The 13,337-nt window shown below is 40.3% G+C and overlaps 1 protein-coding gene across 7 annotated transcripts in view; it reads right to left on the reverse strand.

Moving 5' to 3' along the window:
• The window catches only part of ARID1B (AT-rich interaction domain 1B), a 324,330-nt gene that overhangs the window by 220,582 nt on the left and 90,411 nt on the right, over positions 1–13,337 (reverse strand). For all 7 annotated transcript variants that reach the window (XM_074537691.1, XM_074537692.1, XM_074537687.1 and 4 more), the window contains one exon: positions 3,881–3,991. In XM_074537691.1, the coding sequence (XP_074393792.1) occupies positions 3,881–3,991 (111 nt within the window). The remainder of the gene's footprint in view (positions 1–3,880; positions 3,992–13,337) is intronic.

Raw genomic sequence — 13,337 nt, forward strand, 5'->3', positions numbered from 1 at the left:
CCACCTTGTCCACAGCCTCCATCCATGCAAGCTCATGCCTCCACACTTGCACTTGTGGGCTTGCATTAAGCAGTTTAGGGATGGGAACTGGCAGAAAACTTGCCTTACAAAAAGAAGTGAACTGTCTTCTGTCTGTCTGCGGCTCTGTGACTGCTACAGGGCGTGACTGTGAACACTAGAATCTGCTGTGCCACCATGTCTCAGCTGACAGGATGACAGCATCTTAAACCCTTCCAGCAAGATCATACAGTCATTTAGGATATGGCTAAAATCAAAGTTTCTGTGGCCCCCTGTCTGTGCGCTTTCCCATCACAGCTACTGATTTCCATCTCCTTGTCCAAGGTGCCACTGATGCCCATGCAGTCACTCAGTGATTCAGTCAAACACTAACCAGAAATAGAGGGAGATTATTTTTCATCTGGTTCAGTTCCCCAAGTCAAATCCACTGGCCAGTCCCAGGAGCAGCAGTGGAGGAGACAGGATGGCACAGACAACACATGGTGGGGCACTGAGCAGGACTGCAGCTGCCCTGGCTTACAACAGCTCAAGATGCCACAGAGCTTTTACCTGTATGTTGCAAAAAAAAAAAAAAAAGCCTTAGCAGAAACCTGTCTTTTAAAAGCTTGGCAACCTTGGGCCATTTGACCTCATAGTTCAAAAAAGCACACCTGACACTGGGCACAAAAGGGCCTTATTTAAACAAAGTAACAGCAAAAACAGTAGCAGCTACCTGAAATTATTTTAATACTCATGCTAATTAAAAAAATATATTAATTAATGTTTTCTGCTCCTTATTCTAGCAAAACAATCCAATGTGAACATTTATAAATGCACTTATTAAAGACAAAATAAAGGATTAGTCTTCATACACACACAGCCTATTGCTGACACAAGCTCCTTTACTGCAACAACAAATCAGCAGATGCATCCTTTGGAAGCTTTTTCCTGCAAGTCTGCTCCAGTTTTCTCACAATAGAAAAAATGTGTATTTTGCTATTATCCCTTAAGTCTTGATAAATATGTTCTGTAGTAGTTGTTCTCCAGACAATTTCATTCAGGTCTCTCCCCCTTTATTCTTCCACTCTAATAGGGAACAGTTTCTGTTTATGACTTCCTTTCCTTCACAGAGTACCTAACTCCCATGTTTTCTCAAAGGCTTGAGATTTCCTTCTAATTGTGACCCCAACAAAAGTGCTTGGAGCACTATTCTGTGCAACTTTTCATTTGGGCTCTCAGTGACTCCACATGGTCAGAGACCCACAGGTCAAACGCTCCAGATATCAGAGCAGTTAGGAGAAGGAAAGCAAGCATTGTATAGAATCTGACAGGCCATTAGAAGTAGCTAATAAAGCCATATTTTGTTTGTAGCCATTTGTTACCAACCCACATTACAAATTTGTCTGCTTTGAACTTTATGGGAACATTCATGCCAGGACTTTTATATACAATGTGTGAAGGAAACGGAACAACTATTGAGCTGTTTAGCTGCGCTTACCGTGACACAAACATGCTGAAAAAACTCCCCCAAAGGGTGACACAAGCCAGCATTCAGTGCTGCAGAAAGTGGCCAGCTCCTCTTCGAATCCATCAAAGAGAAATTCTTTTTTTAAAGCCACATCAGAGAAAGCCATTCACCATTTAGTATTACATCTCTTTTGTAGTTTTTTGACACTTGTATAAGCTTGCTATATAGCTGCTGTGATTTTACACAATGCCCTTAAGAAATAAAAAGATAACGGGCAAATTGTATAAATACCAGAATACCATGAAACAAGACATAACTAAATTTTATTAAAAGCCTAACACCACTGCTATAATTTCAAGCTTCACTGTACAGATAACTTACTGACTACTACCCTAAAGAACCACATTACCCAAAAACAAGTTTAAGAAGCCATATTGAGTATACCAAAATAGGAATACTGAACAAGGAACAGTGATCAAGGGTTTTCATAAGCAGTCTAAAACAGAATAAAGAACTCTCCTGCTTCAGGGAAAAACTACCATGTTCAAACCATTACCCCAAATAGAGTTATATTAAAGCTTTTAATGTACGGATCATCAAAAAAACCCCCCTGGTGCTGCATACAAAGAGTTGAAGTTGTTTTTAAATTTGAAAAACAAAACAAACAAAAACCCCACACCAACACTAAAATACAGAATTACAGTATCCTCTATTCCCCTTCACACGAAAACAGCGGGTTTTTTTGAGTGTATGAAGTGTTCTCAGGTTATGCATCAAAGCTTTTCAGTAATTAGGAGTCTCAATAACAGCATTCGGGACCAACTCAGAGTTTCAGCTCTGTGGCCAAAATGGTTAACATTCACTGTTAATACAACCAGCTTACTCATACCTAGAATAATTATGAGCTACTAAATATACCAAACACTCTGGGACACAGATAATACCCAATACTCTGCTTAAATATCATGATGCTGGAGATAGGACAGAGCAAGTATTAAAAGTAGGACAATTCTTTAAGAAAAAAAACCAGGCAAATTAGTAGAACATTAGCTGATAAATAACTTTATTTCTCTCTACCCTAATAAACACTGTCCATGAAAAACTGGGAGATAAAAAGTCCTTTTTAGTATCTCTGCTTTTTAAACTAGGTGGTTATTGCCAAAACAGTTCAATGTCCACAGGAGCTACTATTTTTTAAGCTGACTGCCAACATCCATTTTTGAGAACTGTTCAGATAAACCAGTCTGTTTTAAAAAGGTCCTGAAAACTGTCAAATTAGTACTAGGTTCAAAGCAAATGGATATATTTTCTCATACCAGTTTCCATTGCTTTTCCTGAGAGTTGCATGTTTCAAATATCATGTAAAGAATTTGTAACACATATACTCTCCTAGGTGCCAAAGATGTAACTTTAAAATGCTATGAAGGTGTTTATTGCCCTATTTTTAGGGATTTACAATTGTGCCATGTGCCAGAGGTAATATATACATCATACTACCAGATTTCACAAAAAATGTGATATCTTGATACAGTAAACTTTTCAGAGAGATCTCTCTGCCAACTGCAAATGAATAAATACCCAGTGAACCGTGGGAAACATCTTACATGTTTCTGATACATTATTCCAAGCCAGAGGTCACATAGTTTATATAAAGTTTTCATCATTTAAGCTGAACATATTCAAGTTGGTTTAAATTCATGCTGGTTTATACCAACAAACAAGAAAATCCCCAAACCACAAGGAGCACACAGAGACAAGGCTAAGTACTTTGTCCATTACAAGACCTTCAAAAATGCAAGCAGCTGCAATGTCTTCACAACATATATTCATTTGTGCTGTTTCCCCCCACAGCGGAATGTGTAGAGCTCAGAAAAGCTGATAAATATCGGTCCAAAATAATTTCCTGATCAAAAATCAACCTAGCCCAAGTACTGCTGCCATTCTTGCTTCTACACTTGTGTAGTAATAGATATTACCAGAATTAACATGTCAAACTCATTACTGATTATCGCGGTTTGGAACAGACAGCTCTTGGTAACAGTATTCTAAACCAGAATCTACTGAAAACATTTGAAAAAGGACACAGAAAAAAAGCCTCCTCCTCACCAGATTGGTTTGTGCAAGAATGGAATTCCTAAAGTTAAAAAATCAATCCATTTCCTCTATGCAAATACACATGTGCAGAAGCACAGAACATGAATGTGCATAAATAGTGCTGTTCTGAACCAAAAGAAGCCTAAGCCGAGTCCACTCACATACAAGCTATCTGTTCCCATATTTTTAAAGACAATTTTTCATCAACCTTATTTAGTCTTTCTTCTTTCACTACTTCTCATCTGCTCATCCCAGATGCAATAAACTGGTATATAAAGTGCTTTCAATTTTAAAATACTGAAACAAACATTATTTTCTTACTGGTAAGCTCGATGGTCTTTCTTGCTGGATTAGATTCAAGTCTTCATGGTTAGGCTTTCCTGGGGCCATAGGGGGTTGAGATCTGGTTCCATAGCCTTCCTGAGACATGTCCTGCAACAACAGTTGTAAAAGAATTATTAACCTGACTCAGTAATTATAATTAAATCTGCATCATGGAAGGGTGAAAATAAAAGAGCTGAGTGCTGATGGTTTTTTTTGATCTGAAGTTTTTACTTGTTAAACCTTTCTGATACAAGTATCAAGTCCACACAGGTACCTCTGTGATATGTGCTGTTTGTAAAGAAAACCAGGGAACTGAGATAAATGCCAACAACCAGCAGGGAATCATACCACTGGCACATGGGAAAACACACTAAACCAAACCACTTAAACAACCCCATTTTACTGTAAAATAGTCAGTGGCAAGCATAAACATTCATCCTACTACTCTAAGACCTATTCTCAAGCATTTTGATAAAGTACTGAGCCAGGTGGAAGACTGGGCTTGAAAATAGGATTGCAATCACGCTGTGTAATCAGACTCCTGTATCAAGCCTGGATTTAATATCAGTACTACTGGCGCAAATTTCAAACCCTGGCCATCAGGTCACAGCACACAGCACAGTCACTGCATCTGCTGGAGGCACATTTTGTTTGAAGGTTAGAGGGCACATGAATTTGATCAAGCATAGCTCCAAAGCTTGTACCAGTAACCTGGGGATTTTCCTCCCTGCACAGGCCCAACCAGTTGTAGCTAATGGCCCAGCACCATCAGTAGTCGTAGTTAATGGCCCCCACCCATGCAGGGGTGGGACGAGCAATGAAACAACCTCCTGTCCTGCAGCCCATCTTCCACCCCCCAGCACAAGCTCAGATCACACAGAGAGATACTTGCCCATTGCAAAGCCTTCAATTCAGGCTTCATTTTAGGTTCTATAGCAGCCCCTACACCAGCTTCTTTAGGGAAAACAACAGAAAGCTCAATACTGACTTCAGCATGTGTAACTGGCAGGGAAAGTTGAAGAACCAGTTCCTGCTAGAAAAGATATCTCACCTTTTTCTTTGTTTTTAAATGATTTAACTCTCATCTCCCCTTCCCTAGCTTACTACCAGTTCAGTTTGCTTCAGGCACCCTAAGGCTTTGGATTTGGCGGCATACCTGAAGCAGGCAGAAGCTGCACGGCACAGAAGGACGGGGCATGCTGCCCTCTGCCCCACCCCACCCCACCCTGCTGCTGCCTGTGCAGGGCTGCCGGGCAGCCCAGTGCCCACAGCCGCGGCTGCAGCTCCTGCACAGACTCCAGAAGGCAGCTGGCTGGCAGAGCAGGAAAGCTTTCTGTCTCTGGTTTTAGCCCAGATTCTGACAGAGAGAAATTTGTTAACAACTGTACCATTTTCATTCTGCCCCTTCCACCCATTTGGACTCTCACAGATTATTTTAAGGGATGCAGAAAATTCAATGGGGCTAATTAAACAAACCCCAGCAAACCTGATACGATATAAACCCAGCAATAAATGACCCTATCCCTAAGCCTGTGCCAAGTAAAATCAAGAAACGCTTAAAAGGCCAGCACTTCAATGTGGTTACCAGCAGAGGGTAACAATTAGGCTTAAGGGTGACAAAGGCTGATGGCTGAATGATTATTATCCCCTGTGACCCCCCGCACTCCCTCCCGCCCAGATTTCCACTTGTCACACAGCTCTCCTGCTGCGCACACCAGCAGGTTCCTGTGGATTAACAGTGAGGTTTAAAATCAACAAATGGCACAAGGCCTCCATTCAGCAGCCTTCACCCCAGTACAAAGGAGTAGAAAGGTGCAGGACAGCTTCACAATAGGCAAACAAATGAGCAAACCTCTGCTTTCCTTTTTATTTAAAAACGCGCATGCACACACACACACACACACACACACCACACTCACGCACGCTGGGGCTGTCACTACACAGGCATTCCCAAAAAACCTGGCAACCCCAGATTTCAACTTCCAATTCAGCATCCGATGCTGTTCTTCCTAATTCTTAAAAATTATACCAAATAAAAACCACTTGTCAAAACAACAACAACAAAAACCACACAGCTATACCAAGAGTGGTGAAAAAGGATAAATGGGATATTCAGTTTAGGAGACCTCATTGTAGAAACACAATTGTTCCTTTTTCCAAACAGACACTACAGGATTTTGCTGGGAAGCAAAACATGTTTTTAATATTTTGAAAAATCAAGAGGCATTACTTCCTTAAGAAAGTACCAAGCATGGGTTTTCCCACATGTTTGCAAGATTTTAACCTTGCTTCCTACTGAAATTTCCAGGGAGACCAGAGCAGGAGAGAGAAGAGACAGCATGCTTTCTCATGAGAAATACTGCAGGTTAAATGGAATTTACTTTTACCTGGGTATTTGAAGACTATGTATGAAATGTCTTTCCACACACTGAAGAGCACAATAAAAATCCCAGACACAACACCCTTTGTCTTTTTAAATGCACTGTTTTCATAGAGCTTTCCCTTCTGTCTGTAGAAAAGTCAAATCCATTTGCTGAGTTGTAGGTGAGGTTTGCAAACACACAGACATTTGTGTTTGTTAATGATGCAGGCACCTGTGCACTCCAAATGGGACTGAGATTACAAACTCTTTCTTACATTCTCTGTAAAGCTATGTAGATACTCAAATCACTAGAAACTTGGAGAGCAGCTCTTGAGAAATAAAGGATCAGTTTGCTCTCAGTAAGCTGCAGGCTTGGGAATCTCCCAGATGAAATATGCATGGGACTGTGTGTATAATTTTATCTGTTTATACACATGTATTGTCCAATAAAAACAGTCCATTTATATCCTAAACATAATGATTAAATAATAGCACATTTCACTAAGAGGTTGGCTTCATAACCAAAGTAGTGCTTAGTATCATTTTCACTGAAAAACAGAAGAGAGAAAATCCCTACTGCCTGTCTTCAGTTCTGCATTTGGAAATTTTTGTTAACATACAGCATATTACAGAATAGCGACAACAGATTTTGAGAGATAAATAAGAAATAGGGACAGAAGTATTAGAGTAAATTGTCTGTCACGGAGGAAATGCATGGAATTGGCAATTCTCACAGCTTTGAAAGGTCATTTTTCTTCCTAGCATCTAGGAATGGATTTATCGGGCACTGAAGAGAGGGAACATAAGGGGAAGAGAAACATGTTACCACGTGTTGTGCTACAGTCATGGCTGAGGAATTCCCCATTGATACTGGGGCTCAGTCTTCTCCTGGGATTCCTGACTTTTTTTTTTTGTTTGACTCCCAGTATTTCATCCATCATTGACATCAGCTTTCAAAATAAAGCTTATGACTTTTTATGAATCACAGAAAATCCTTCTCCCATAGATGAGCATGTGTGTGAGACAGAAACCCAGGCTTTTATAAACAGAAGGCTACAAGTTTCCACTCAGAACTTCCCAACTTGGCACAAACCCAATCATATCATAGCTGTTACAGCACAAACTGTCAACAAAGTTGTAAAATAACTAAAGTCAGGGTTTCCCCCATCAGATTTTAGAAAAGCACAAGGACAAATAATCAGCAAGTCATAAACATATACTCAAAATAGCTGAGGTTTAGGCTTTTTTAGACTTTTAAAAACACATTTATGATTAAAATAGGTAGACAAAAAAAGGACTAGACAGAGTCTAATGCCTATATATTGGGTAAGCTGTTCAGAAATAGATCCATAAACAATTATTATATTTGGGAAGCGATAATAACAACAATCAACTGCTTATAATTCACAGAGCCTGGACTAGTTATTCATCTCCTATTTACATACACTTTCAGCTTTTTCTGCAAATTGAGGAATATGGAGCTCAAGATTTGTGTAGTCTAAGGAGTAAGGGAGGAAATGGGATATTTTCATCCCTCTTGTTCTCTGTTACTGTATTCATCTTATAGACTTTCCAAGTCTCTAATTCTGGTGTGGGATTTCACTACCACAGACGTTTAAAGTGACAGAGTGAGCCTACACACTGGCCTGCAATAAAGTCAAAGGCTCCTTGTTCCTGCCTCCCACAAGTCTTGCAGCTGGACACACATCCCTTAGTTTGTACTAGTGGTCTTTATTAGATCACTTTGTTAGACGGTGCAACTTAAAACTTGCCAGGTAAGTAACCCCTTCCCCTTCAGCTTTATCATGGCTCACTGAGCTGAGCTGGCCTTGCAAAGGGTTGAGTGAGCAAGAGAGGAAGGAAACTTCCCTTCTTTGGCAGCAGCCAGCCATGAGCCTGGCTTCACACTTGCAGGAGTCAATTACACTGCAACCACTTTGGAGCAGGCCACTGCCAGACAGTTTTTTCCCTTTTTCCCCTCACCATGTGCAGTGGTAATCAGTGTCATGCTTTCATTCTCTAGCTGGATGTAGCCTAAGACAAGCAAGCCTGTCCACATGGATGAGTTCTCTGCAAATCTGAATGAATACAGCACCAAAATGATTGATACCATGTAGATGCAATGCACATTTGTTTTAAGTTTTGCCGAAGAAGATTAGATCTAATTATTAAATAGTTTAAATTATTTTTAATGGAAAATGAAAGCTCAGTGAAAATATTAATGTTTGCGGGAAAACCACATTTAAAGGAGGGTTGGGTGAGAAATGTCATTCAGGTTTCATTCACTTCTACTGCAGTGAGTTTCAGAGGGATAACATGACCACCCAGGAAGATAAGTACCATGACGGTTAAACAGAAAGAAGATAATTTATTTAAAATAATATGCTAGAATTCAATCTGAAAAAAACTCATTAAAAAGTATTATAGCCCATGTTCTTGATTCAGTGGGTTAAACTTAAGAACACTTCAAGTCTGAGAGCAGCAAATTCTATAGCAATGTGACAACAAGCAAAACCGAAAACAAATGTTAATTCTTTTTTTTTTTTTCCTCAGACCACTTGAGAATGGAAATCAGAACCCAGTAGAGCAGCCAAGAGAAGTGGACAGCCCTACAGTACAAGAGCATTTTACTCATCTCTGAAGGAATACCACTGAACAGAAAGAAGCCAAGTGATATGTTAGGGGCTATGCTAGAAAGATATGCCTTGTTACCAGTCAGCCAAGCATCTGTTCATTCTGTGCAGACAAGTATGTATCAACACATCTCCCCTATTTCTACCTTTTGCACTAACAGACTACAATAAAGAAAAAATTACTTACCAGAATGGTGACATATCCCTAAACCGCCAACTTCCAGCCCAACCCTAATACCTAACATGTAACCTCCCAAGCTGTATATTCTCTGGTAGCACAAAACTGACAACAAAGGCCAGCCAACCTGCTAGAGGAATATTGTAGGTAAGGCTGCACTCAGAAAAAATGTTATGCCCAAGGGCACAGGCAACAGTGAGTCTCATGCAAGCAGCCCTGTGGGGAAGGATCCACTAAGGACAAAAGGGCAGAGAGCTTTGCTTGAATCCTGGCCAGATGGTCTGCAAAAGTCCTGCAGGATGTATATGAACTCTTGCAGAAGTTCTTGGGTCAAGAAGAAATACATACATACATATCTTGAATTTAATGAATCAGAAATGGGGAAGGAAAAAATGAAACAGAAGCCTACAAAGCCTTGAAGAAAATTGCTATCTTGCAGCTGGAGAGCACTGTGCACAAACCAGCAAGCAAGTCTCTTGCTGCACAGGAGGAACAGGTGATTGCTGAAAAAAAAAAGTTTGGTCCTAGCACCTATTACACCAACAAAAAAGAAGAGCGTGCTAACCACCGGAGGTGGATTACCAATGCAGTCTGGTAATCCTCTTAAACACACGAGTCTGTGTTTACGTGATGAACTGAATAAACCCTGTTCACAACCAGAATACGTAAATCACTTCAAGCCAACCCTCTCCCACCACCACGGAAAGCTGAATGGAGACAAGGAAAGCAGCGGTCCTGAAGAAAGGCAACCAGGAGCTTGGCATGTCCTGCAACACACTGACACTTTTGCTGACTGCTGCATCAGTGAGACCAAAAAGCAGAAACTTTCAGGTTGTTATCATTTGCCCACAGTCAAGCCAGGGTTGTAACATGTCCTCAGAAACAAAGATGATACTCTGCCTCACCAAGTTAACCTCAGTCTTCAACATCTTTACCGATACTAAAGGGAATCAACAACTTCAGAAAATTGCCAAAGCAAAATAGCACCTTCCTTTCTGAAGAGGAGAGACTAATCCAGAAATCATAACTCATCTGTAAGAGAAAAATCCTACCATGTACATGGAGATATTTGGGAAACGTGCCAGTTTGCATGCCTCAAGTGCTGACCAGTCATTGTCCGTAAGACACCTCATCACCTTCAATGTTATTAATACTGTCCCTTCTAAGATATCTGAGTTTCTTTCTAAAACTTGCTATATCCTAGACATCCTTTGTTAGGCTGCTTAAAAAAAATATTTACAATCGTAACATAATTTTCTCCCTTCATGATCCCAGTTATCATGAAATGACATCTAAGTTAAGTCATAAGACACTGCAGAGGGAAGAAAAAAAATACACCATGCAGCAGTTGATGCAAAAGATACTTAGGTAAGCAAATATATTATGGAGGGTCAGCTCATCAGAATTCTCCAGAAGTTTTTAGCAAGTCAGACTACCTATCAAAGGCTTTTTGCTGTAGAATACACTGAAAACATTTTAAGCACAGACAGGGTGAAAAAAACCTCTCCACATCTTACAGGAAGATTTTTTGTTTGGACAACACAGCTTCTAGTCATATATTAGGTAACCTCAGTATATCAACAAGCCAGAAGGGTCTTTCTTCCTCAAAGCTCTAGTCCATTTTCACATGTGTCTTGCTATATGGCCTCCAGGAGCCACATTAGGCAAGTGATGCAGGAAGAGCTCCAAGATGAAATCATTCTCAGAAACCCTTATCTTGCTTTTCTCTTTCGCCACCATTGCATTCCATGGATCACAGAGCATATCAATAGTGAATTTAATCAGAAACAAGACATTTCTTCTCGTTTTCCTCTCTCATACTTGTAACATGCCACAAGAAAAATAGGCCAGTTTGATGTTTGTATTAAAATGTGACTGTTGCACACCGCACAACCTGATAAACAGTTGTCAGCTCTTCATTTACAGGCAAAAAAGGTAGGATTTTGTTCTACAGATCTAAAGTTCCAGTTTATTTTTAAAAAGATGAGAGAGAGTCAAAAGAAGTAAACTGAGAAATGTAACTTGGAAATGAGGGGTAAAAAATGATCATTTTATTTCCATGCATTTTCCCATGTTTACAGAGCTTTTTGGACTTTTCCTAAAAAACACACAAGGCTTGACAGTCCAACCACGCTTTCATTTTCTACACCCCCTCCTTCCTCTCCCTGCCATTTTTTCACTGACAAAGCTATATTTAAAACAAAACAGAACAAAAAAGTTGTTTTAAAAAGAGGCCTGGCTGGTTTTGCATGTCCTATTCTTTACAGTCACTTGGGACAGACTACTATGTTAATGTGATGACTTACAGATTTTGTGCCATCCAGCATCCTGCCCTGCCACACTAGTCCTTCCTAAAACTCCAGAATAGCTTCAGCAGACCCGAGACGTGAAGCAGGGCTGAGAAACAGCTCTGCACCCCAAAGGAACAGCTGAACCCAGCAAAAGGTGGGAGAGGGGCAGGATTTCAAACCTGCCATTTCTTCCAACTCAGCTGCTGCAGAAGCAGAGGGCTGGGGGGCTCTGTGCCCCAGAGGGCAGCAGCCTGCCCCAGCCTGCCTGCTGCTGCCGAGGAAGCTCTCCCAAGCATACGGCTCGCTGGCAGAAATGAGGTCAGAGCACTGCCCGCAGCTTACAGCAGAGCTCAAAGCCTGAAGCCAGCTTACAGAATAAAGAGAAAAGCTGCACCGAGAGCAGCTGCTACCTCTAGGCTAATCGAGCTAGGTACCCAAGGATGAGACTTCCTCACTCAAGACTGGGAAACATTACTTCAGTGTTTTCTTAGGGGCATGTCTGTGTCTGTGCTTTGAGGTAGAAGCCAGGACTTCATCCAAAGGCTCATGAAACCCTGCAAATTGAAGAGGAAGGGCTGCAAAATATCACTAAGGTTACATTTTTTAAAAAATCAGAATGGAGAGGTTTGCTTCCTAGCCCCTGTCCCTCATATATAAAGCTATATTGTATAAGGGACAATTTATATCACAGTCCAGTGACACCTGCTGACTTACGCTCTAATACTCCACCACAGACAGCCCTTAAATAAAAACTGAAAGGAGATTTACCTACTATTTTATCAACAGTACAATCGTAGGAGAAGGAACTGAAGCTCAGATGCAAAAAAAGTCTGAAATAAACTTGGTAAAGAAGGTATTCTCAACTGGTCTCTACTGTTTTGGTTAACTTTGGCTTTCAGTAAGTGAAAGCACTGGAGTGTTACATTTAGGACTGGCTACTGGAAGCACAAAATTAGCTGCATTACCATCCTCCCTTTCTCTGCAGTCTGTGAAGACACACAGTATCTGTACAAAAATCTTTAAATCCAGCCCACCACACAAAGCAATATCTTAGTCCAAGGAAAAAGAACTGAAATTTCCAAAACAAAGCACCCACCAGTAGAAGAAATTCAATGGACTGCACAATACAACAGTTCAAACCAACAGCAGTAAACTATTTCTTTATTCTTTTGAGATAGAAAAGTCTTCACCACCATCACCGCAACCACAATTTCTCAAAAGAAAATATTCCCAGCTGGGCTGCTGCTGGGACTGGCAGGAGGAGGGTCTAAGAGGGTGGTGGACAAATGAAAGAAGTGGTGAAAACTTAAAACTCTAAAACCAGACCACTGACTACTCTTTAATATAGAAATGACAAAACAGTGATGTTCATTAAAAGTTGGTAAAGGATTACTAGGTAATAAAGCAACAATGATCCTCTATTTTTTGTGAGAGTGAAGGAGAACAATCTTCATGAATTCCATAGGCAGAGACCCAAATCCCAGACTGGTTATAGCTGGTTATTTAGCTTTCTACCTACAAACATGCATGTGGAAGACAGCTTCTTGGCAGCCAGGGATAAACATGAGAAAGATACAAAGAGAGAGGCTGTGTTCTTCCAGAGCTTGATTTATTGAGGGACAGCTCACCAAGACCAACAGTTGTTCTCCTATCTTCCACAACATAAACACCAAGTAGTTTTGTCAACATGTAAAGGTAAACTTGTTTTTTAAATGGTACCTTATTTATTTTGATTTTCTATTTCATTCTTTGTTGTACATATCTGATTGCAACAACTAAAACACTCTGTAACAATTCAGCTGCATGCTCCAAAATCTATTTGAAATCCTACTACCGTACTGGAAAGGATAATGAATGCTTATGAAACGTATGCTGGTCAATATTCAGATAATTCATTGTCTCAACAACAAAATCCCAATGCAAAATACAGAAAATAAAACTAAATATATGTATACTGAACAGCTTCAATTATTAAAGAAAATGCATGCAG

This window comes from Zonotrichia albicollis, chromosome 3 (assembly GCF_047830755.1).
Source record: "Zonotrichia albicollis isolate bZonAlb1 chromosome 3, bZonAlb1.hap1, whole genome shotgun sequence".
Taxonomy (NCBI): Eukaryota; Metazoa; Chordata; class Aves; order Passeriformes; family Passerellidae; genus Zonotrichia; species Zonotrichia albicollis.